This window comes from Microtus pennsylvanicus, chromosome 10 (assembly GCF_037038515.1).
Source record: "Microtus pennsylvanicus isolate mMicPen1 chromosome 10, mMicPen1.hap1, whole genome shotgun sequence".
NCBI classification, from domain to species: domain Eukaryota; kingdom Metazoa; phylum Chordata; class Mammalia; order Rodentia; family Cricetidae; genus Microtus; species Microtus pennsylvanicus.
The window spans coordinates 58,374,985-58,401,278 of record NC_134588.1 but is presented as its reverse complement, the minus strand read 5'-3'; the positions used below and the strand labels follow the sequence as shown (position 1 = coordinate 58,401,278).

Sequence of the window (26,294 nt, the reverse complement as noted above, 5' to 3'; positions counted from 1 at the left end):
CTCAGATGGTCTGCATGGTGGTGTCTGTATGGAGGATGCTCAGATGGTCTGTATGGTGGGTGGTATCTGTATGGAGGATGCTCAGATGATCTGTATGGTGGTGTCTGTCTCTGCTGGGAATAGTGGTGGATCTGATAGTAAAAGTTTAACAAAATGGCTACAGAAGAAAGCGAGACATTGTCAGGAAAGCTGCAGGTTACTTTAGGACAGTTCCCCCAAATACATTAGAGGAACTGTAAAGATAAAATCAGCCGCAGAAGGAACAATGGTCCACAGTCATAAACGTCACTGCAGCTTAAACAGGAGACCCTTCTTGTTCAGGGCCGCCATAGCATGGTTTGCAAAACACGCAGCTGTTTATCAATGCAGTGTGGTGTCAATTAGATGTATATTCTGGAGGTCTGTAATCTATTGAAGCTTTTACTTTTCATTACACTAGGTATATTACCCTGTAATATACCTGTAGAAGTTGTACCAGGCATAAAAGAAAATTAAGGAATTTTTAACTTATAAAAGGGAAGGAAGAAAACATGCAGGTTTAAGCAGGAGAAGCTGCTGCAGTGTGCTTGGTAAAAGCTGGGTGGGCTTGAGCTGCTACTCTTGTAGAAACCGTGGGCAGGTTTAGGCCAAGGTTTCTTCCCCGGCTGCCTTCTCCTGAGAAAGCTGTGCTGAGCGTTTGACACAATACTTTCCCTTTATCTCTCTTTATCTCTGCTCCTCCTGACTCTCCTGACACTCCCAGGCTTGTCCTTCACAGTGCTCTCCACACTTAGCTACATTCCTCACTTGCTTCAGAAGAGTGGACGCTGCCCGCCTGTTTGAGTGAGATGATGGGGAAATAATGCTTCAAGCAGTGTGAGGCCTGGCTTGATTCTGGGCCCTGTGGGGAGTCCGGGGGCTTGAGCAGAGGAGTGATGGAATCCTACCTGGGTTCCTGACCTCTCTGTGGAACGCGTGCAGCTAAGTGAGTAGGGATGAAAGTAAAGACACCAGTTCGAAGGCCATTGAACTCATCTAAGTGAAAGTGGCTTAGACCACTCGGAGAGATGCACGTGGTTTTCAGACAGCTCTGGAAAGGACTCGAGAGGACTCTGGAAGCCTGGAAGGGTCATTTACACTACACTAAGAGAAGGCCAACGGACAGGAGTTAGGAGTTTGATTTGGATATATCAAATTTGGGACAGATGTCAGTTGTGTGTCCAGAGTCATCACTTTTAGGAGATGCCTAACAGCCCTGATGTGAGATGAGGTCGCAAAAAAGGAACATTAAATGCACATGGGTCCGAGGGATTATCCTGGGGCTCCTTAACTCATGAAGGTAGGGGGGCAGGGGAGAGACACAGGCAGCACATAAGAGAGTCCAGGGAGAACAATCTCCCAGAGCCAGACTAGGAAATTTAAAAGAGCGAGGTTGAACTCTGTCGGGTAAGATTCAGAAACTAACCATTGGCTAAGCCGCCGGGAGGCCATTGCATTCCTTAGCAAGGACATTTTTGGTTGGAGGAGTGGGGATGTTAGTCTGAACTGGGTTTCTTCATGAGAAAAAGAAGGTAGAAATTAGAAGCTGGAACTGTCTGGAGCTAGAGTTCGTGTCTGGCTCTAAAAGTTACGTGTTCACACGTAACTTAACGTAACGTGTTAACTGGTGAGAGGCTGTCTCGGCACGAAAGGCCCCTTGCTTTAGTCACCAACTGTAAGGAATTAAATCAGACCCGTCTCACACAGACTGCTAAAAACCTGTTAGATAGCTGACTAGGGTTTTTTTTCCTCAAAATTCTTGACTCTAAACTCTGCTGTTGCTCAGTTTTTTGTTTGTTTGTTTGTTTTAATAGACTCTCACTGCACAGGCCTGGCTGGCTCCTCCTCACCATTGTCCTGCCTCAGGTTGCAGCGCTGGGGCCTCAGGCCTGTGTGACTTTACCTAGTTACCCCCAGTTCCTCATGCAACATTCTGTAGGAAAGACCCCTTTGCAACTGGGCCCCGAGGCAAGGCTCAAACTTCACAGAAATCTTTGGAAAACTTTGTCTATGGATTTTAGAGACAGGAGTTGCAGGTTCTCACCATCTGAAGCAAACGTCTGGAAACCCCAGCCAGTCACAAGTGTCAGGCAAGATAGTCCTCCTGCCATGAGCTGGTTAACTGGTCTCTCTTGTGCTTTGTCTTTGGTTGGTTCTGAACCCAACTCCCCCAGGGCTGCTTTTCTGCCTGCCCACAATTGCAAGGCACGCCTTTTGTTTGCTTCTAGTCTCAAAGAAAGGCTTATTTTGAGGTTTGGACCACAAATAATAATCCATTGTTCCCTGTAATAATAATCCACCCTCTTTGAGTAGAAAAAAAATTTGCCTGATGCAGTGTGGCTATCAGTTTATTTAAAAGAATAGCCAAAGTGCCCATTATATTCTGAGAATAAACATTTGCAAGATGGTTGGGAGGAATGAGGGGGTGCTCTTATTCTCCTTGGCTAGAGCCTCATTAAGCCTTGGGGAGAAAATGGCTGTCAGTCCGGTGACAATGCTCGCCTGTTACATTCTAAGTAATTGAACACAGCAGGTATTTATTTCTTCTAAGAATACCTTATTTTGCGGACTGGTATTTTTAAGTTAACAGTTTCAGGGCAGATGCATTTAGCCTGTGAAAGTGCCTCTGTTTTGAGTGAAGACTGTCTTAGCAAGGCTGTGCCTCTGTCTGGCCCCACAGTGGCCTCTGATCACAGATCTTACATGGGGGTGCATTTTAAAATTGCAAATGGCAGACACATTTTAATTAGCATTCCCTGGACTTAGGCTAACTGATCAGACCTGGAGGGTGACATGCCAACCCAAACCAGTGTGGTCTGGTCCGTTCCTTCTAGAGTACCAGTGTCTCACGGAATTTTTAGGGGAGGTAAGATTTCACTCATAAAACCAAATACATATTTTTCTGCCTTGAGTCTTTTATGGGAAAAGTATCAGTTAAGTACTAACAAGTATGTCTTAGACTAGTTTAATGCTTTAAATATGACTGGGGTAAAACTTAATGTGATAATAATTGCTGTATATCGGAATCAGATGGATATAAAAAGTAAGAATAAGGCCTTCATGTTATTAAAAATACCTCCCCCCGTCCCCCAAACCTCAAGAAGGCTTTTTTAAAAGTTTGTTGCTTGTCAGTTTTGGTTTTTCAAGACAGGGTTACTCTGTAACTTGCACCATTACAGACTGACCCAGGCTGACCTCGAACTCACAGAAATCTGCTTGCCTCTGCCTCCCAAGTGCTAGGATTAAGGACATGCGCTACCACACCTGGCTACCTAAGGAGGCTTTCCATGGGTGAGCGGTCCACTGTGGAACAGCCAGTGTTTCCCGTTGCATTAGTTACTTTTCCGTTGCTGTGCTGAGATATCCCAATGAAAGCAGCTTATAGGAGACAGGGCTTGCCGTGGCTCACAGTTCTAGGGTCCAGCCTTCCTTGAGGAGACATTATGGCAGCAGCTGGAGGCGGTCAGTCACATTGTGTCCGCATCCCCAAATCAGAGAAGTAGCAAATGCTAGTGTCTAGTTTGCTTTTCCCTTTATTCAGTGCAGGGTCTCAGCCCATGCAGCGGTATCATCCACAGTTACTTCAGGGTTCTATCTCACCTGAGGCCTGTCTCCCAGGTCCTGTCGAGCTGACAGTAATATCCATCACATTCATGACAACCTGGGACTTAGAAAGACCTCAAGGAAGCCCAGGGGGATATTGCTAAGGGAGAGAAGTCATTCTGAAAAGGCTCCCTCTGTGACTCCAACTATACAGTATTCTGACGAAGACAGAAATTTGGAGACAGCGAAAGGCCAGTGGTCGCCAGAAGCTGGAGGCCATGCTTCAGCAGTGGAACTTGGGACAGTGAAATATTACACATGACACCTTCATGAGGGATGTACAGTGTTAGACTCGCTGTTAAAATCCATAGGACTTATAGAGTCTAAGCCAGAGTGAGCCTGATGGAAACTAGGGACCGCAGTTAACATAATGTAGCGATGTCTGTTTATAATTGGACAGATGTACCACACTAATGCCAGATGTTAGCAATAGAGGGACTGGAGGAGGGGATGGGATTTGTGGGAACTCTACACTTTGCTTTTGGGATTCTGTAAACATGAAGCTGCTTTTACTGTTAGTTTTTGTCTGTTAATTATTTTTCAAGATTTGTTTATTTTATATGTATGAGTGTTTTGTCTGCATGTATGTATGTGCACCACGTCCAGGAGATTAGAGCCCCTGGAAATTGATGGTTGTGAGCTACCAAGTGGGTGATGAGAATCGGGCCCAGGTCCTCTTCAAGAGCAACAAGTCCTTTGAACTGATGAGCCATCTTTCCAGCCCCAAAAGGAACTCCTCCCACCTCCCCCACCCTATCCCTACACCCCCCCCCCCCCCCCGCAGGGTCTTACTATGTCTCCCTGGCTGATCTGCAACTTGCTGTGTAAACTAGGCTCAAACTCACAGAGATCTGACTCCTTTGCCTCTGGAGTGCTGGGATTAAAAGGCATTTGCCACCACACCTGGTTCATCAGTTAATTAAAAGGGCAAAAAAAATGACTACAGCCAAACTAGTGAAACATATTTAATTAATAAAAACTCAAAAATGAACCAAGGTTGTTGGTCATTACCTGCAATCCCATTACTAAAGAGGCCGGAGTAGGAGGATTCTGAGTTCAAGGTCAGCCTGGGCTCTGACCCGATGTAAACAAAATGCCTCCCAAACAGTTGTTAAAAAAACAGAAATAAAAAAACCAAAAACCAGACAGTGAACAGCTTCTCTGAAATCCAGTAGCCTCTCTTTCTTTGGTAAATATGTACAGTGGTATCTCTGCCAAATCCTGCTCTTAAACTTTGTTCCTTCCTCTTCAGTGACAGCCAGGATATCGGCCCTGGAGGTGCACACTCCCAAAGAAATCTTCGTGGTGAATGGGACCCAAGGCAAGCTGACGTGCACATTCGATTCTCCCAACACAACTGGGTGGCTGACCACGGTCTCCTGGAGCTTCCAGCCAGACGGCACAGACAGTGCAGTGTCGGTGAGCACCCCTCCCTCCCCTTCTTCCTCTCCCCCCGTGACTGCTCCACTGCTGTCATGTGATCAGCAGTCCACTCCTACCATCTGGTTCTGAAACGAGACACCGCAAGGCTTTCTTCTCTTGCTTCAGCATACTCCAGGAAAAAGTTTGCTTTGCTTAGCATCTCTTAAATGAGCTTATTTCCTCGTCTTTTTATTTATTTCTCTTGCCACCATTACCCTAGCCTGTCCCTTCTGACATCAGATCCCATTTGGAATTGCTCACTTCCACACGGCAGCCTCTGCTGGACCATGTGACTCTAGATACATTTTACCCCATACCTTTTCCGCTATACTTGTCCCGTTTTTTATTTCTGTTTGTTTTACAGTATCTGCATCTGTCTATTCTATCTATATCCCACACACAGAGGTATATATAGTCCTTTCTGATGTAATGATGATTTTTTTTTAATTCGACCTGTAGTGTGATTCTGCAGCATTTACTGGACTTTACCATGCCATGTATGCCAGGGCTTCCATAAAAGTATCTTTACTCTTGGAGCTGGAGAGATGGCTTAGTAGTTAAGAGCCCTTGCTCCTCTTCCCAAGGACCCAAGTGGTGGCTCACGACTGCAACTCCAGTTTCAGGGGATCTGAGTCCCTCTTCTGACCTCTGAGGACACTGCCTACACATGGTACACAGACATGAATGCAGGCCAAACGCTTTTGTACATAAAATGGAACTAAAAGGACGTGGGGAAAGCTTCTTTGCAGTGTGAAGTGAGCCTGGCACGTGGTTGCCAGGGTGATGAGGGCCACACTAAGCACTAAGAGGCTGGATAGACAGTGTGCGGGTGTTGTTTTCTTTCCTATCCGTGTTGCTGTGATAAGATACTTTGATGGGAGCAACTTAAAGGAGAAGGGATTTTAAATTGGCTCACAGTTCACAGGCACAGTCCCATTATAAAAGAAAGAAGTCAATATAGCTTCAAGCCGCTAGTCACATCCCCGTGACTGGAGGGAAGCAGAGACCCACGAGAGCATGAACAGCTCACGTCCTCCTTTCTCTACTGTCCAGGTCCCCGCCCAGGGAATGATGCCAACGACAGTGGGAAGGTCTTCCCATATCTGTTAACTAAGTCAAGATCATCTCCGTAGGCATGCTCAGAAACCCATCTTCCCCGTGTTTCTAGATTTCATCAGTAATTAAGATTAATCATCACAGAAAACCAGTGACTGGCTAGAAACTAGTTGTATAGTAGGTGCTTGCTAGACATGGACCAACTGTTCCGATTCATGTCTATAAAATGGAGCTAATGCAACCTCCCACAGAGGGGATTGAGAAGAAGGAAGTTCTCAGTATGGTGTCTAGCTCTCGAGGTGCTAACATATAGAATTATGTGCTGTTGTCGTGTTGGTCCATCGTGTGTCCTTTGAATACTGGCACCTGCTTTAGCATTGTTCCTGGCAGGGAAAACAAGTGCCATCTGTCACTCAGTATCTAATCCGGAGTCAGGCGTGGTGGCGCCCACCTTTAACCCCAGCACTTGGGAGGTGTCTACAGAGGAAATTCCAGAACAGCCAGAGTTCCACAGTGAGACCCTGTCTCAAAACAAACAACAAAAACCACAAGCAGAATGGCCCCTCTCCTCTGGCTACTGAGTGCTATAATTTGAATGTGTTCCCTAAAGTTGTGTTGGAAGCTTGGCCTTAAGCCCGTTAGGAGGTCCTTAGGGTGAGACCAGTGGTGATGAGAGTAGGGTCCCCACCATGGAGTAGGGTGACTCCAAGAGAGGAGAGACTCGCCCCAGAACTCTTCTTCCATCTTCCCATGTGATATCCTCTGCCATGTTCTGACGCAGCAAGATTCTGCCAGTGCCAGCGCTATGGAGTTCCAACTCAACCTACTGCTGATAGGTTACTAAGTCTACGTGCTGGCTCACTGTATGCCTGTGCCACTAATCCTCCTACTTCTGTGAGGGGGGTTGTGGGGAAGGAAGGAAGAATGGACCCTAACCCTCTCCATCACTCCTCAAGGAACCCAGCAACATCCTGTTGCATGTGGATAGATGGGAGTCCCTCACTGACTCCCCTGGTTTCAAAAACTAATCAAAAACAAAATCAAAACAGCTTTCTGTTTGACCCAAGTAGCTTTATGTTAGAATGTGATATCAAAGCTATGTACTCCTGCTGGGCGGTGGTGACACATGCCTTTACTTCTAGCCCTCAGGAGGCAGAGGCAGGCAGATTTCTGAGTTTGAGGCCAACCTGGTCTACAGAGTGAGTTTCAAGACAGCAGGGCTACAGGGGAAAAAAATTTTGAAAAACCACAACAAACAAAAAGCTGTGTACTCCCTGAGGAAAAACACTGTGTCCAGGTTGAAGCAAATTCTTGGGCGAGCCTGTGTCCTTCAGGATTTAGTAAGGGAAGCTCTAAACATGAGAATGTGTTCATTTGTTTAGCTTCCTTACTGGGTCTAGGTGGGCATGATTTTAAGTAAGACAAAACATGTAGGATGCCTGCCCTAAGGTTTCTACCTTACAGTAGCTGTGAGGGCAGCAGGAGGAATCCTAACAGAAGTCTAGGGAGTCGGTACAAAGATTCTGCTCCCGTACAGAGAGCATCAGTGAGGAACATTGCCAGTATTCCCATAGATTAAAATTAACCACATGTTTATTTAAGAGTGTCTAAAAGAACTCCGTAAAATTGAGAATTTCTCTTTAGTTTTAGGATGTCAGGATTATTCAATCTGTAGAAAATAAAGCAGCTGTCACGAAGATAACTTGAGGTTAAAAGCTTTCTCTTTCCTTTTCTTTCTTCTCTCTCTTTTTTAGACAGGTTCTCTATTATGTAGCCCTTGTTGTCCTGGAACTCACTTTGTAGTCCAGGCTGACCTCAAACTAACAGAGATCTGCCTGCCTCTGCCTCCTCATTGAATGCTGGGGAAAAAAGGCATATACCTCAGCTGGCAAAAACCTCCTTTTAGGGAGCAGTTCTGTTTATTCTCACAGTGTTCATGCATCGTGGTTTGTGAAGGTTTAGATGACTCGAGGCATACAGCTAACCTGCTGCATTTCTGACTTGCAGGTTGTTTTCTTCTTCTTTTAGATTCTTATAGGAGAAGCGTACCCAGCATGCCCTGGCTTCCCTAGTGCCTGAAGTCGGGCTCTACCTGTCTAGCATTGAACTGACTTTTCTTCCCTTCTCTGTTCTTTTAGAGTAGTCTCATTCTTTGAAGTGCTCCCGTGGGACTCTGTCAGGATTGTTCTGCCTTCATCTATTCCCACTTCCCTTGTGATAGTTTCTTAGAAATAACAACCTTTGCTGCTTCTCCTTGAGTCTGGTCTATGTGCAGCTCTCTTCCTTGTCCCCAGACTGGCACATAATACCCGTTCATTCTACTCCTTCGTGATGTTGGTCAACACTGCTGATTCGGAACGCAAGTTAGGGAGTATTTGGAGATGATTCGGAAAGGGAAGACTAGATTATTTAAAACGCTTGCTAGGTTGACAGCTTTTTGCTTATTTCCTTACTGAGGGCAGGGGACAGAGGGAAAAAGGAAGACAGGCAGGCAAAATGTCACCTAGCAGGAGAGGTGATGAAATCACAGAAATCACCTAGACTTTGAATCAAAGGTGGATTTGAGTTCCACCTCCGAGACCTGTGACCTTCGACAGGTCACTACAGCTTTCTGAGCTTCCCAGTTCTCGCTTGTGTAGCTCAAGCATGGGGAAGAGGAGATCAGATAAGGACTGAAGAGAATGCGGAAGCCTGGGGTGTATTTGTGAAACAGACTCTTAGAAGAAGGAAGAATTACTATGAGGTTTATGAATAATGGATTTCTTTTTTTTTTTATTTTTTGGTTTTTCGAGACAGGGTTTCTCTGTGGCTTTGGAGCCTGTCCTAGAACTAGCTCTGTAGACCAGGCTGGTCTCGAACTCACAGAGATCCGCCTGTCTCTGCCTCCCGAGTGCTGGGATTAAAGGCATGCGCCACCACCGCCCGGCCCGAATAATGGATTTCTAAGGTCGTTTTTATGCTATGATAAAGTGGCAGTGACTAACTGGGTAATTTATAAGAAACACAGATTTACTTCTTACAGATTCGGAGTCTGGAAAGCTGAAGACCAGTGACCCCGGCATTTGGCAAGGACTTCTTATTGTGCCATCCTGTGGTGGAAGCCAGAAAGATGAGGGAGTGAAGTCCCTTTGCCAAACTCACATGTGATTTGCTCTCCCGCAGTGGGAATGCTTTTAGAAGGGTCCCCTAATGGCACAGCATGGCTGGTCCAGACGACGGGAATTCTGTTCCGGCAGTGGCTGGCTCATGGGCTCTTGTTTTCTCATTGCAGTTTTTCCACTACTCACAAGGACAAGTGTACATTGGGGATTATCCTCCGTTTAAAGACCGCGTCACCTGGGCTGGGGACCTCGACAAGAAAGATGCATCCATCAATATAGAAAATATTCAGTCTGTTCACAACGGCACCTACATCTGTGATGTCAAAAACCCTCCTGATATAGTTGTCCGGCCTGGGCACATTAGGCTCCACGTGGTGGAAATAGGTACTTCCCACAATGTTTGGCATGATGGGATGTGGTCTCTTTTGTCATGTGTAGCTGCAGAATAAGATCTGTGTTTCAAGATACATTTGGCAGGAAATGTTTTTGGAATTTATTTATTTATTATTTTTAAAGAATCTTTTTAAAATGATTTTATTTCTTTTATATGCATTGGGTGTTTTGCATGCCTGCATGTCTGTATGAGGGTGTTGGATCCCTTGGAACCGGAACTACAGACAGTTTGTGTGGGTGCTGGGAATTGAACCCAGGTCCTCTGGAAGAACAGCTTGTGCTCTCAACCGCTGATCCATCTCTCCAGCCCCCAGAATTTATTTTTATGGTGTTGGATATCAAACCCCAGGCCTCATAAATGCTGGCCAAGTACTGTACTGCTGAGTCACATCCGCAAGCCCTGAAGGGATGGTTTTTGCCTTCCAGCTGTGCCGTCTGTCTCTGGACTCTGCGGCTTAGCCCAGCAGAGCTGTCTGTTGGGGAGCTGCTGCCCAATCAACACAGCAGGTGCCTTCCCTTCCCACACCTCTCTCTGGAGCTTGTGGTCTGATTTTGGGCACGTTAGTTGTTTAGTGTTAAGAGCAAGAACGACCAAATTCACTGTGGCTGGATGAAGTGGGCTGTAGGAAAAGGAGATTAAGACTGTTTGATATTGTCAAGGGTGATATTTTAGTGTCTCCTAGAGCAATACAGAAATTTCTTCCCTTGTTTGAGGATATGCTGCAGGGGATGCAGGTTCCAGTGTCTCTTCTTGAGACAGCCTTCTGCTGGCCATGGACTGGTGTAAATCCGTAGCTCCAGATTTGCTTTGACTATAGAATGTGGGGAGGAGGGATTGTGGGTGTAGAGGTGCTTGGCTCTCTAGTCATTTTCACCCGATATGCCGTATGGGCATGCCCTCTGTGGTCATCCTCAGATGCTGCTCTGTGTGGTTTGTCTAGTAGAGGAGGATAAGTAAGATGGTAACTGATAAGAAGATTCCTGCTTATTAACAAAACTCCCTTTCTTCTCTCTGCACCCCTCCCCCACCTCCCCCTGTTCTCTCCTCTAGACAATTTACTGGTGTTCCTGGTGTGGGTGGTGGTGGGCACCGTCACTGCCGTGGTCCTTGGCCTCACCCTGCTCATCAGCCTGGTTCTGGTGGTCCTTTACCGGAGGAAGCACGCGAAGCGGAATTACGCGGGGTAAGAGCTGCGATCTGTTAGCGACGGGTTGGCGAGAAGAAATCAGGCTGTATAAAAACGTTCTTCTCTCTGGGAAAGGCACCATGAGGGACTCTCTGCTGTTTGCTCTTCCATCGGGCCCAAGCGGTCCCAGGTTTATGGTGTGGCTTGCTGCTAGCTGCGGAAGATGCTGGTCTCTTGTCTGTCTTTGCTTCTGAGGCCTGGGGAGGTGAACTGCTCTGCGGCATTCAGGAGCTGAGTTTCCGTACCTTCCACTCAGCAATTAGAATTCTTAAGCCACAGACACCACTTACCTAACCTTAAGGGTTTAATTTTCCCAGGCATGGCGGCACACGTCTGTAATTCTAGTACTTGGGAAATAGTTCAAGGCTGTACTTGGCTACACAGTGGGTTTGAGGCCAGCCTGGGCTACATGAGACCTTGTCTCAGAATAGCCCCGGGACCTGGCAAGATTGTTGAACAGGTAAAGATGGTTGCCTCCAGGATGAATAGTCAGAGTTTGATCCCTGAAGTCCATATAGCAAGAGGGACCTAACTCTCATGAAGTGTCCTTTGACCTCCATTTGTATGACATGGTGTACATGTGTGCCCCCCCCACCTCGGACTCCCCCCCCCACAGATAAATGTAAAAGAAAAAAATTGAAATGAGAAAAAAAAATTTAATCATAATGTGTTGCTATTGATCCTACAAGGGCCTTCCTTTTGCTCTACGGAGATGCTCTGCCAGTACGTGACCCTCCGGGCCCTGTGTGATGCAGGGCTTCTCTTCCGCTGTCGTTCCCACCCCACTACGACCCAAGCAGCTTCATCGCTTTGCTGTTTCTTGGTTGTGTGCACCTAGTGTGGGAGAGTAAGAGCTAATGTGAAAACGTAACAGGAAGAAGGAAGAGGCGCTTCTGTTTTGATGTCACACAAGGGACACCCGAGTGTAGGGCTGGGTCTAACTGCAAGACGTTCTCTTTTCCCCACTCCAGCTGGAAAGCTAACCCCTGTAAGCTATAGCGCTCACGCGGTCAGACTGGGGATGAAGGCCGCATTCGAGTTGCTCTAGCCTGGGCAGCACCACACACGCACAAGCTAACTTGCGCCATCCTAGAGGAACTGTGATTAGAGAGGCCTGCATGCCCGGATAGTGGGAGCCTCTCTCTGTGGGCTCTGCTGACCTCCACTTGTTAGCAGTGCTGTGTTTAAACAAGCCTGGCTGTTCTGATTCAGGTATTACTTGCTTGGAATGCGTCTGTTCTGCTGACTCTTGCTCCCTTGCATGGGGTGTGTTTTGTGATTAAATACAGCAGGATTGATGGGTCTCAACACGAGACTGATCTAAGGTAGTAACGCTTCAAGACCGTAGTTTTTGCTTGGGGTTAATAAAGTGGACAAGAAGATGTTTCTTCGGTCCTGCATGGCACCATGGTTGCTGCTTTTCTTAATTTGGTCATCTCACCACCACCACCACCACCACCACCACCACCACCACCACCACCACCACCATTTCCTGCTTTTCTTCCTTGGTACGCTGGGACCAGGTCCTACTTATCTTCCCTTCTTAAAAAAAAAAAACAAACAGCTGACATAAAAGACATATTGGCACAGTAACAAGACTGCATCTCCTCTTTTGCTCCCCTAGACACATGTAACTGATCACATTGCCCGTATGTGTAACGTGTACATGTTCAGCCCGTTCCCCTTGTGGACACTAACCGGCAGCTCGGTGCTAACCCAACAGCTATTATGGTTTGTTCACAGGTGTGTTGTTTGACCGTAATGAAAATATAAAACATCCAGATGAAGTTAGGTTCATCTCAGCGTGTATGTGTGTGCGCCCTTCATGTAAAATACGTGTGTGTGTGATTTCCATACATGAATTTATTGTCGATGATTTAAGACCTTCTTTGTGTTAGAATAATTGAACAGTTTGGCTCAGGGCATGTAGCCTCCCATTCCAGAGAGGGCAGTTTGCAAAGTGCCCAGGATGCTTTGGTCTTAGTAATGACACTTTAAATGCGATCTTCTCCAGACTTCTTACTTCTTAGGTTATTATGTCAGCGCTAATGACCTGCTTCCTGTTCAGTTTCCCTGACTTATTCCTGAGGTAGCATTTTGGAACGATGCCCTGATGCTTCTCACAGAGTTCAGTCCATGTAACAATCCGTGTAGCATCCCAGAGTTTCTCATGGGTCATGACTTCCTGGCTGTTTGTTTGTGTTTTTTGGAGGCTTTTGTGTTTTTTGGTTTTGTTTGATTGTGATGTTGATAGGGAAACAAAATGTGGGGAACTAAAGAACAGGAGGAGAAGGGGAGCCACGGTGGATGTCTCCCTGGGATCTTTGAGATTCATCCAGATGAGGCTTTGCTTTGATGATAAGTAAAGCACTCGGCCATTAAGCAAGTAGAACTTGCGCCTTTAAAGGTTTATCCTGAACGGGGTGGATGGCAGGAGGAAAGACAGCACAGCACACACACAGGAAACAGTGTTGCTGCTTGCTGCCCTCAGCCACAGCTGGCTGCCTTAGAAGAATGCGGAGTTGGAGGAGCGAGGATAGTTTGTAGCTGTTGATGGTCTGGAGCCCCACTGTTTTGTTTCCTGTTGTTTTCTGTTGTGCGTCTGCTGCTTCATTGTGCCGTCCCTTGCATCTCTGTACTTTTGTTTCCATTTATTGTGAATTTTTGTTTTCACATTTGTTCTTCAAATCGTCACCTCATCAGCTGCAGTACATCAGAGCGTTTGTCACCAGTTAAGCAGGCTCCACGGAAGTACCCCTCCGACACAGAGGGCCTAGTAAAGAGTCCGCCTTCCGCCGGATCTCACCAGGTAACAGCTGATGGCACTCTGCGCTAAGGTTTGGACTGCTCTAACTTCTTGGGTATGAAGGAGAATACTGTGATATTCTCACTGTAATAGACATGCAGAGGAAGGGAGGAATATGGAAGAACGAAAGGGCTGGTCTGAGAAGACCCCAGGAAAAAATATGTAGAGCAAAGAACTGATCCTAGGGAAGTTTCTCACCCAACCACCACTAACGTTTATGAAAAGGTGTCAGCTTTTATAGTCTTCAGTTGCCCAAGAAAATAAAATCTAGTAAACTGTATTCTAAAGTACTTCTTAAGAATTTTAGCTGGGAAGAACTGGGGCGATGCTTCATCCAGTAGAGTTCTTGGAAGAGGACCTGGGTTCAGTCTGCAGAACCCATATAAAGGAGGAGGGGTAGCTGGATGTGGTGGCAAGCACTTAAAGTCACAGTGCTGGAGAGGTAGGGACGATGGACCCTCAGGCTCACTGACCAGCTAGCCTAGCCTAATTGGAATAAGTGCAAGGTCCCATTGAAAGACTGTGTCTCACTGGGCGCTGGGCACGGTGGCCCATGCCTTTAATCCCAGCTCCAGGGAAGAGAAGCAGGTAGATCTCTGTGAGTTCAAGGCCAGCTTGGTCTACATAGTGAGTTCCAGGACAGCCAGGGCTACGTAGAAAGACCTTGTCTCAAAAAAACCGAGAGAAGGGGAAACTCTGTATCCAGAGAAAGAGGGATAGATAGAGAGAGAGCGACCCAGTATCCAAAGACAAGTGGATGGCGCCTGAGAAACCACATACATTCAAGGTAGTTTTTAGCGCATGCACACATTTTCATGCAGGCACATGTACACACACAGAAATTAGCAGGGAAAGTTGGTGTTCCCAGTGTTAATAATAAAGCAAGAAATTTATTTATGACCAGCCACAGTGGTCAGGATTTATGATGCAGAGTACCAGAAAATTTGTTTTCAAGAAAAAGTTGATGTTCTTGCTAATGATAATAAAACAAAAAATTGATTTTCTTTAGGGAAAAAAATTGAGGGGCTGGAGAGATAGCTCCAACAGTTGGGAGCCCTTGACTGCTCTTGCAGAGGACCTTGGTTCAGTTCCCAGAACCCACATGGTGACTCACAATTATTTCTAACTATAGTTTCAGGCAATGCAGTACCCTCTCCTGACCCTCCCAAGCTCCAAGCACAGATGTAATGCACCTACAGATATTCAGGCAAAATATTCAAACACATAGAAACACTCTTATCTGGATAATTTTTAGGCCAGATGAATAAGGAAGAGTATTTGGTTCCTACTTACTATAGGAAGCTCTGAAGAGAAAAATCTTTCATTTGGAATTTAGCACAGGACCCAACATCCTGCTTCCTATTGTGTTTTTACTGCACCGCTTTGAACTGTAACCATGTTATTTTCAAAGCTTCAGAGGTTTGTGGGGTTTGTGTGGAATAGGAACCATTAAGGAGGTGATTGCTAACGGGACTGATTTTCACAAACAGTAAAAAGGATATTTGTGTTCCATAAATAGTATTCGAGGTCTTATTCCGTGGGTTTACATGTGTTGAGAGAACTTACACCAGACAGGAAACTGACACATTGTCCTGACTTTCTAAGGCACAGCACGCTGTCAGGATTGGGGTTTACACCGGGTCTCATAGACAAGCGGGTGTTCTATGGCGGCCACACCAGGCTCATAACCTGTTCTTGTCCCCCACCCCTTCCATTGCCTCAGTTTACTGATTTGGGCGCCTGATGAGGAACAGAGCTGTAACGAAGTCAGGAGAGTTACAAATAGATTTAACGGCTAAAGAACCCTTGAGGAAGTTCTTCTAATGAAAACAAACTCTTGGTTTCAAACAATAAAACAATGGCTTTTCGAGACATTGTAAAATAGGGCACGTTGCCAGAAGGTCAGTGGCACGGTGGTGGCGCACGCCTTTAATCCCAGCACTCGGGAGGCAGAGGCAGGCGGATCTCTGTGAGTTTGAGGCCAGCCTGGTCTACAAGAGCTAGAGCTAGGACAGGCTCCAAAGCTACAGAGAAACCCTGTCTCCAAAACAAAACAAAAACCAACAAACAAAAATAGGTCACGCAACACTGTAACCTCTCAAAGAAAAAAGCAGTGCAGGCCCAGTGGTTGCACCAGCGTACCACAGACAAATGCAGCGGGGGAAAGTGGTAACGCCTGGGCTCAGCTGTGTCACTGAACCAAGGAAGTGGACCTGAGAGTTTGGGCTGGGTGTAGATTTGTGCAAATGTGGTAGAATGCTTCTGAGACCTGGAAAAGAACCTTCTGTGAAGAAAAGAATCCACAGTGCTTGGAGCTCACCAGGAGCTGGGAATGGTTTGTGGAGAAACCTGTTAGCGCTGGTGCTCAGAGTAGCACACCATTGTAGGTGCTTACAGTAATACCCAGATAAAGGGTACTCTGGACCCCCTTTTTACAGAGCCTGAAAAGAAGCCTCTAGAGATTCCAACTGATCCAGAGCTGTATGCCACAACAGACTCCAACAGCGCCCAGCAATCCGGGACCCAAAAGTGTAAAATTTATGTTTGGTACCAATCAAAAATGACTAGCATATGGCCAGGTGTGGTGGTGTACTTGTAATACCAATACTTGGGAGGCTGAGAAAGGAGGATTGCCTAAAGACCAAGGTGGGCTACATAGAAACCCTGCCTCAAAAAGGGCTAGCGAAACTAGGCATAGAGGAAGCAGGTAACCCGTGCTCACTGCGGCAGCTCATCTACTAAAACTGGGATGATATAGAGAAGATTAGCATAGCTCCTGTACAAGGATGACACACAAATTCGTGAAGTGTTCCATTGAGAGAGAGAGAGAGAGAGAGAGAGAGAGAGAGAGAGAGAGAGAGAGAGAGAAGGAGGGAGGCAGGTAACTAAAAGAAATCAGGGGAAACCAACTGTCCACTGGGGTCTGGGAGCTGGAGAGATGGCTCAGCAGTTAAGAATTCTTGCATTTGCAAAGGACCTAGGTTTGGTTCCTAGTACCCACAGAGTAGCTCACGGTTGTCTATAACTCCAATTCTAGGGGATCTGACACCCCCTTTTGGCTTCCTTGGGTACTAGGCACACACATGGTACACATACAAATATGCAAGCAAACATTCATACACATAAAGCAATTAATAAATCCTGTAAAGTATGGGCTCAGAAACGATGGACATAATGGGATTCTTAAATAAGGACGGTAAGCCGGGCGGTGGTGGTGCACATCTTTAATCCCAGCACTTGGGAGGCAGAGGCAGGCAAATCTCTGAGTTCAAGGTCAGCCTGGTCTACAAGAGCTAGTTCCAGGACAGGAACCAAAGCTACAGAGAAACCCTGTCTCAAAAAAACTAAAAGAAAAAGAATTATGGTGAAGATGTTTTCTTACAAGTAAACAAGGAGCTAGAACTTTGCACATAATGAGGAAAGGAAGATGGGTCAGACAGGCGAATTGGGGAATGAAAACGCTGGGTGCCGCTCACAGACCAGAGCAGCTGTGCTGCCTCAGATGCAGTCCCAGCGCTTGCGGGGTAGAGACAGACCGACCACAGGCTTGAGGCCAGCGTAAGTTACAGAGTGAGACTGATGAAAATTCAGGGGGATGCGACAACAAAGATTAGCAATAGATTCTATCCAAAAGGAAGTATGCTGAAAACAAAATACAACCAGAATTTTACATTTAATTTTTTTTCTGGGGGAGGGGGGCCGCCTTTGACTATGACTAAAATCATAGGAAGCAAAACTGAGAATGAAAAGGGACTTAGTAAACTCAGCCATATTAATTACACTGATTGTAAATATTCAGAATACTCAGTTAAAAGTTGGAGGGGGTCAGGGACCTCAGTGGCAGTGTGTGTGTGTGTGTGTGTGTGTGTGTGTGTGTGTGTGTGTGTGTGTGTTGCCTGTCTGTGGAATTTGTGAAACCACTGAAATACTATGAAATGAATCGTATGATTTTCAGATTGATTGGGTAGATTTGTTTTGTTTTAATGATTGTTTCCATGGTCATGCTAGGTCATATCAGAGGCTTCTATGCTAGGGTTCAAAATCTACTTCAGATAATCCTCCGTTCCCACAATCCTCAGACACTAGTAGTCCTAATGGATGCTTTTGCTCACCTCAGCACCACCTTCAGATAATGTGCCTGCCGTACCTCCCTCCCAGGCTAGCCGCTCCGGAGAGTCCCAGGAGTGCCTCATATCTGAGGGTACTTTTGTTCCCTCGGTGTTCATCCAGGGCCGCAGCATTATCGCTGCGATGAAGTTCAAGTGCACTCCCTACTCATCCTCTGTAGCACAGTTTATAAAAACCCAGAGCCAGAAACTGGGGTTCAGCCTGAAGGTCAGAAAAGCCACTGGCTCGTACCTCTACCTCAGTCTGAAATGGTGATCTTGCCTCCAGGAATCTCAGAATGAGACTGTGTGGGAGATGTGTGTGTCTCCTCCCATTTTATAATCCTCTCTAATGCTAGGATTAAAGGCGTGCACCACTACCGCCCTGTTTCTATGACAACCAGTGTGGCTGCTGGGATTAAAGGTGTGTGTCGCCACTGCCTATAAGGCTGATCAGGGCAGCTGTTTTATTCTCTGAACTTCAGGCAAGCTTTATTAAAAATACAAATGAAATATCACTACAATCCTCTGCATGGTTTCTTTTTTCAGGTTTGTTTTTTGGAGACAGGGTCTTGTCAGTCTTGTCATATGTAGCCCAGCCTGGCCTTGAACTTTAAGCAATTCTCCTATCTTAGACTACTAAATGCTAGGGTTACAAGGGACCACCACTATGACAAGCTTCAAACGACTTTGTTTTGCAGCACTTTTTTCTCAGCCTCGGATGGCTGCCTTGCTTTTGGCATCGTGTAAAAATCAGTAAAAGGGAGAAACTCCGGGTCTCCTCGTGTGCAGTCTCTATCACGAATGAGACATTTGCCAGAAGCCCCCACAGACTTTTTTTCTAGCCCCTTAGGCTAAAAGCAGGTCACTTCTTCTAGTCACCTGCAAGGGTCAGTAATTGGACTGAAATAACATCTTGGTTCACCCTAGAGACCCGTATAAATTTCTTTGCCTCAGAAGGAGATGATGGTGACTAGCAGAAGCACAGGAAGGTTCCGCCAACATAGCAGGAGGCAGGGTGGGTTTGGGAGTCGAGTTAGGAAGGCTCTGGCTGAAACATCATCCTTCACAATAGCCACAAATAGCATAAAATATCTCATAGTAACTAACTCTAATCAAACAAGTGAAAGACCTGTATGACAAGAACTTTAAATCTTTGAAGAAAGAAATTTGAAGAAGACACCAGAAAATGGAAAGATCTCCCATGCTCTTGGATAGGAGTTAACATAGTAAAAATGGCAATCTTACTAAAAGCAATCTACAGATTCAACGCAATGCCCATCGAAATCCCAGCAAAATTCTTCACAGACCTCAAAAGAGCAGTATTCAACTTCATGTGGAAAAGCAAAAAAAAAAAAAAAAAAAAAAAAAAAACCCAGGATAGTTAAAACAATCTTGTACACTAAAGGAACTTCTGGAGGCATCACAATCCCTAACTTCAAACTCTACTACAGAGTTACAGTACTGAAAACAGCCTGCTATTGGCATAAAAACAGACAGGAGGAACCGAATCGAAGACCCATATATTAATCCACACACCTTCAAACACCTGATTTTTGACAAAGAAGCAAAAAAGTATAAAATAGAAAAAAGAAAGCATATTCAGCAAATGATGCTGTCATAACTAGATATTAACATGTAGAAGAATGAGAATAGATCCTTATCTATTGCCATACACAAAACTCAAGTCCAAATGGATCAATGACCTCAATATAAAGTTAACCACACTGAACCTCCTAGAAGAGAAAGTGGGAAGTACAATTGAATGCATTGGCACAAGAGACTGCTTCCTAAATAAAACCCCAGTAGCACAGACACTGAGAGAAACAATAAATGGGAACTCCTGAAACTGAGAAGCTTCTGTAAAGCAAAGGACACAGTCAACAAGACAAAACGACAGCCTACAGAATGGGAAAAGATCCTCACGAACCCAACATTGGGCACAGGGCTGATCTCCAAAATATACAAAGAACTCAAGAAATTGGTTATGAAAAGAATAAATAACCCAATAAAAAATGGGGTATAGACCTAAACAGAGAACTCTCAACAGAGGAATCTAAAATGGCTGAAAGACACTTGAGGAAATGCTCAACATCCTTAGCCATTAGAGAAATGCAGATCAAAACAACTCTGAGATTCCATCTTACACCTGTAACAATGGCCAAGATCAAGAACACTGATGACAACTTATGCTGGAGAGGATGTGGGGTAACAGGAGTGCAAAGTGGTACAGTCCCTTTGGATATCAGTATGGTGATTTCTCAGAAAATTAGGAAACAACCTTCCTCAAGACCCAGCAATACCACTTTTGGTTTATATACCCAAAGGATGCTCAATCATACCACAAGGGCATGTGCTCAACTATGTTTATAGCAGCATTGTTTGTCATAGCCAGAACCTGGAAACAACCTGAATGCCCCTTGACTGAAGAATGGATAAGGAAAATGTGGTATGTTTACACAATGGAGCACTACACAGAAAAAAAAGACATCTTGAAATTTGCTGGCAAATGGATGGATCTAGAAAACATTGAGAGAGGTAACCCAGACCCAGAAAAACAAATATCATATGTACTCACTCATAAGTGGCTTTTAGACATAAAGCAGTGAAAACCAGCCTACAAATCACAATCCCAGAGAACCTAGACAATAGTAAGAATCCTAAGAGAGACATACATGGATTTAATCTACATGGGAAATAGAAAAAGATAAGATATCCTGAGTAAACTGGGAACATGGGGACCATGGGAGAGGGAAGGGGAGAGGAGAGCAAAGGAGGGGAGCCAAGAAAAATGTAGAGCTCAATAAAATCAATTAAAAAAATAAAAAGGAAGGTTCTGCCTAGAGCTTGGCACTATAGCACAGGAGGAAAGATGAGCAAGAAACTTCCCTTTATCAAGCTTAAATTTTACTACAACTAGTTTAAGATAATTTTTGTGACTATTTGAGTAGCTGGGTCATTTTCTGGACAGAGTCAATACTTGGTATGCAAAAGACAAGTATTTCGGAGAGCAGCTGTTTGATGGAATTTTTTATTTATATATCTGTCCCTGGGAAGTTTCAAGATCTCATACAGCTTCCCATTTAGTCTTCACAGTGGTTCTGCATGATGTAATATTTCATCACCTCTGTGTTGCTCTGAAGGCTTCTGTGAGCTGAAGCGATTAGACCTCGATTGTCTGGTTCTAAGACACATGCAAATTCTTCCCTGCTTGACCAATTCTTCTCAACTCTCTTGATAATCAGAACTGATCTCGTTTGTCTCAGAGTCAAAACACACAGCGTTTCGCTTGTATTTGCCTTTTAAGACACAGTGAAGTAAATCCTAAATAGTGTTTGGCCAACAGTTGGTGAGCATATGGTGAAGGCAGGTGTTCCCCCTCAGGGAGCGCTAAGGGGTTGCAGGTGAGTCTTTCAGGCTGTGAAGTAGACACAGCTGGGTCTCTGAGTTCCAGGCCAGCTAAGGCTACAAGAGTGAGACCCTGGTCTCAAAAAAAGAAAAAAAGTGAGTCATTGTATGCCTGAGAGACGAGAGTCAAATTATCCAACACTGCAGAGTCTCTGCAAAATGTACTGCTGGACATTTGTAAGGACTCAAGCAGAGTTGCCACCGTGCAGAGACTTCTAGAAGGACCTTCTTTTGGGACTTTCTTCTACCTTCAGCAGTGTGTTCTAGTATGAAATTAAATTTGATAGAGGTAGAATTGAGAGCTGATCACATCTCTCGTTGAACGAGTTCAGCTGAAAGAATAGACCACCTCAAGCAGTATGCTTCTTGAAACTGTGTTTTGTTTTTTGAGGCAGGATCCCTCTGTGGCCCTGAACTCACAGAACCTCCCCCACCCCCCGCCTCTGTTTCCCAAGTGCTGGGATCAAAGGCCAGCACCTGACTTCTTGAAACATTTTAAAGGCCTGTTTGTGTAGTAAATTACTGGGGTGGTAGCCAAACAAAATTTTCACTTCATTGATTTGTAGTAGCTGTCGGGGTAGGGGGAGTTAAAGGCTGAGTGCTGAATTGTATAGTGAAGCTTCCAGGCTACCGTGGGTCATCGCTGCTCTTTTTCTTTGTCTTACTCACCCTCATGTGGCTCTCCTAGAAGTAGGAAGCTCATTTCTCCATCAATCTTATTTCCCTGGATTTTCCTGACGTCCAGAGCAGGCTCATTGTCAAAATCAAGGTCCTGAGGCATGCTCCCCAGAGAGAGACCCCAGTGACCACCATCTTTTAACTACCTCCAAAACCAGGCTTCCGAGACCTGTTCCAGTTGGAGCTGATCCCTGACCTCGGCCATGCCCCCACGGTCCTGCATTTCGTTATACATCCCTTCATCTGGCCTGGCTCCTCCATAGTCTCAAAGTTCTAGGTGACTGAGTAACAAAGACCCTGACTTTACCCCTGTTGTTCTCAAAGGAGAAGAAGGAAAGGACTAGTCAGGCATTGGTAGGCAACGGCTTGTTCTTCAGTTGCCAGTCCAGCCTCAGTTTCATTGCCTTTCCAGGCAGTCTCAACATGAAACACAATACTGTCTGCCATGAGATACTTACTGGAATTTTAACATTTACTGGCTGGTACAGAGGAGTCTGTGTTTTTCTTCTCATAGTTTTCTGCTCACACGCTGTGTAACACCACCACACCAAAGAGAAGTTCTTAAAACTGCCAACTCTGCAGATCAGTCAGACGGGCGCCCTGCTTTCGGTGTGCTGGATCAGTCACCTCGGACTGTTGTAAAGTGTCCTTGTGTGACGTGGTGCTGACGGTCACAGCTGGCATCCGACAGCATGCACTGTCCAGCACTGCCTAGGTTATTCACCGGTACCATTCATGTCTCATCACAAGGCCAAAGGCCCCATCGTTAGAACTTACTCGAAGTATGCCCGATGCCACCACGTGGCCATCTGCCAGTCTGCATAGAGAGTGCCTCGTGAATTCTGAGTGTTCCTCTAGCCGAGTTCAGATAGGTCTTACTGCTTCTGAGCTAGCATTGCACAGCCCTGCCTGGACCTTTCTTCTCTGTGGGACTCAGACTGCTGACCTCTGCAGGATCTCAGCCTACACACTGGAGGGCACAGGTTGGCCTGGCTGCCGAGGATTTGGCTCCTGCGCTTGCTGTTTTGTTACAGTAGAGAACGGAAAGACACCGTTGGACTTCTCAAAGTTCCCTGGATCGAGAGACAAGTACGGCCTGACTTGGGGCCATACTGCATTTTTTTTTTTTAAACCAGAGCTGTTCTGTTATTGTTATTTACAATTCTGCAGGTTTAAAAGGAATTGGAAAAATCATAAATGTAAACTGCCCTCTGGCAGTTGAATCACCAGCCTCTGCCCAGACTTTTGTCCCCGGAGAGTCAGGCTTCGCCTTGGCTCCGGGAAGCCCAGCCTCTCTTGCTCTCCTGGATTGGACTCTGAGGACCATCTTGGACTTCCTCGGCATCCTCAATGCTGAGGGGGAAGGGGAGGACTTGCACTTGAGTTTTTCTTTACATTTCTTAGATTTTGAATTAAAACAAATTAACTTAGAAGGACAATTAACTGGTATTGGACCTCAGAGAGGCAGTCTGGCAATGCAGTTTGCTGGCGGAGGGCATCCCCAGCCGACCCAAGACCTGAGGACCAGTCCCTAACACCAAAGAGAAGTGGGGATGTGGTGCACAGAGCAGCAAGCCTTTAATCCGCCATGGAAGAGTCAGACGGAAAGGATTATATTGTATTTATATTGAATATTTAAGGTGTCTGAGGATTTATATGTGTAAAGGGACCAGCACAAATTGTATGGATGACATTTTCTACCAGGGTGATTCTGAAACTCAAGACTTCAGCGGCCCTTGGATGGGTCAAGGACCCCGTCTGGTCCTGCCCATCGCAGTTTGAAAGGCTGACGAGTGCTCTGGTAAAATAAGGGGCATTGACCAAAGAACGTAATATTTTCATAGAAATGCCTAAGTATTTACAAACCCAAGGGAATAACAGCTGATTTTCATGTACCAGCTTTGGTGGTTTCAGGGGATGTCCACTCTGATTTAAGGTCATTCCCAAACATTTAAGAAACCTTGACTCTTCAAAGGGGAGGAATCTCTGCTTTGAAAACCTAGAGTATGCTATAATAATTGCTTCTGTTCCTGGAGCTTAGGGACCATCAGTTTTTCCAAACCTCTAATTTGACTTCTCTTCTCCAGGGCCCAGTCATATACGCGCAGTTAGATCACTCTGGTGGACATCACAGTGGCAAGATTAATAAGTCGGAGTCTGTGGTGTATGCGGACATCCGGAAAGACTAAGAGAAGACCCCAAACTACCTTAAGCAAGAAACAAATCCAAACTGGACTCTTGTGCAGAAGATGCCCGTAACCACGTGTGGTCTTGAGGACTCGAGCAAGGACAAGCACATGTATACTCAGAGAGAAAAGAAAATGTATATAAAGGATATGTATATTCTATTTAATCTTCCCGATGTGAGAGGCCAAGGGTTGCATGATGAAGAAATGGTTTGCGTCTACGTAAGTGTAAATTGTCTTGCTGTTTCTGTGTATCCTTCCAGAGTTGTTCCTATTGGATAGTTTCAGAAGCATCCCTATCATCGAGTGATAAGGTTTGCCTTATTGGAGACTTCACAGAACTGTTAGTGTCCCCAACAGACGTGGCCTTTTCACCTAAGGGCTCAACCAGTCTTAGCATTTCTTGTAGTTAGAGAATGAGGTGTTCAGAGGAAGGGAGTCTCTCACAGTATCAGAACCGTTTGTTCGTGCTGGCTGGCACACCATCCATTAGCCATGCCACCTGAGGACAGTAAGAATTTTTTGTTGGTGCTATTCTAAAATATGAGGGCATTTTCCGCTCAAGATTGTCCTCACCATCCTTTTGTGGATGCTAAGGTCTCGCTAATAAGCTTCTGTCCCTGTGGGAACAGCACAGCTGACTAAGGGTATTCGTGGTTAAAAGGGTACAGATTGCAGAGCCCAGCAGGATCTTAGCATGGGAAAGACTTCAGGGGAGGGGGGCAGCATTCTCTTTTTTTCTTCCCAGCAATTCTGTGAAGGAACTGCACATTCCAGACATCTCCTGCCAGGTGCTTTACTGTCTCCTTGCTAAGCTGAGATGATGTATCTGATACTGATGCTCTGTGACCTTTGTTCAGATGACACCTCTTAAAGGCTTCCTGTATCTGCTTCCATGACCTCTTTGCCCAGTCAGTGCCAGATCCTCGGTGGGCCCAAGCCAACCTTCTTCCCTAGGCTGGAGCAGTTTGCTGCCAGCAACCTGGGTTGAGTTGGCAGCCTGGTTCCAGCTGCTTCCAGGACAGTGCTGAGACCTCACAGCCTTCCACCCTACACCACTTCCTCTGGAAGTGTATTTCCTGCACCTCTGCACGCTGGGGCCTGGGTACAGATAACAGTGAGGTCACGTCCAGATAGCAGACCTGCCCTTCCCGTGTCCCCTGACCGGAAGGAAGAGGCATCCTAAAACTTACCTGTGAATTGTGAAGGGACACATAAAAGATTACAGATTAAAATTCCTGTTTGCTTTCTCAATGGAAATGTATCCAGCTAGGGAGAAGTATCAAGTCCATTGTTACTTTTGATATTTTCATTTGTACTTCTGTGAATACTTTAATACATTTTTTCAATTTCTGAGTGGTGGTGTCTGCTTGTTTTTAATCAAAAAGAAAAAGAGAAGCACCTGGCACAGGCCGTTAATCCCAGCACTTGGGAGGCAGAGGCAGATGGATCTTTGTGAGTTCAAAGCCAGCCTGTTCTACAGAGCTAGTTCCAGGACAGCTAGGGCTGTTACACAGCGAAACTCTGTCTCAAAAAAACAGAAGGAGAGAGAGAGAGAGAGAGAGAGAGAGAGAGAGAGAGAGAGAGAGAGAGAGAGAGAGAGAGAAACCTTTTAATTTGTATCAATAAGGCTACAGGAGCCTTTCTCCGGTGTACACCACTGTGTGACTACTTCAGGGCATTTGTGCCACTGTCCCCTAAAGCAAGACTTCTGTGGATGTTTCTACGCGACATGTTCTCTAGCTCCTTAAGTCTGTGTTCAGATGTGCCTTTAGAACACTTCTGCAACATATAAAAGCTACCTTGGGCCAGTAAGATAGCTCAGTAAACCTGACAACCTAAGTTAGGTCCCCGAATCCACTTGCTGGAAAGAGGGAACTGGATCCCGAGAGCTGTCCTCTGACTGTCACTTGCCCGAGTGTGCCCGAGTGCACACACAACACAGATACTCATTTAAAATGGTTTGAACTAAAATCGCAGCTCCTTAGCCCCATCAGTTCTGCTCCTGCCAGCTGAGTGGTCGCTTCTCTGGTCTCCCTGCGAGAACACAGAGAGCAAGACTTTGCTGTTTTGTTCATGGCTCCACCCTGGGGAGCATGTAGCAAAGCCTCGGGGACTTTCCAGCCGTTTCCTGCATGCTTGCTGGGGGAGTGTGTCTCACTCTTCAGCAGGGATGCGGAGAACTGTCCTGGGCCGGACACTGCACTACACAGGAAGAAACAAAAGGGGAGGATAAAGCTCCTTGAGCTCTGAGTCCCTCACATGGCAGTGGTACCTAATCCCTCCTAAGACTTGGCATGTGCCGACTGCTCGCCCTTCTCTTTTGTAAA

The 26,294-nt window shown here is 45.8% G+C and overlaps 1 protein-coding gene and 1 non-coding gene across 3 annotated transcripts in view; both read left to right on the top strand.

Annotated features, from left to right (window-relative positions):
• The window catches only part of Mpzl1 (myelin protein zero like 1), a 43,467-nt gene extending 18,147 nt beyond the window's left edge, over positions 1–25,320 (top strand). Inside the window, exons 2-6 of one of the 2 annotated variants that reach the window (XM_075988489.1) lie at positions 4,874–5,040; positions 9,371–9,584; positions 10,645–10,777; positions 13,484–13,589; positions 23,866–25,320. In XM_075988489.1, coding sequence (XP_075844604.1) covers positions 4,874–5,040; positions 9,371–9,584; positions 10,645–10,777; positions 13,484–13,589; positions 23,866–23,967 — 722 coding nt within the window. In that variant the 3' untranslated portion in view covers positions 23,968–25,320. The remainder of the gene's footprint in view (positions 1–4,873; positions 5,041–9,370; positions 9,585–10,644; positions 10,778–13,483; positions 13,590–23,865) is intronic. The other variant, XM_075988488.1, reaches the window with a different exon arrangement.
• Positions 16,301–16,407, top strand: LOC142859277 (U6 spliceosomal RNA). Its single transcript, XR_012912184.1, has one exon. It is a non-coding gene; the product is annotated as a U6 spliceosomal RNA (small nuclear RNA).
• Positions 25,321–26,294: the final 974 nt, after the last annotated feature.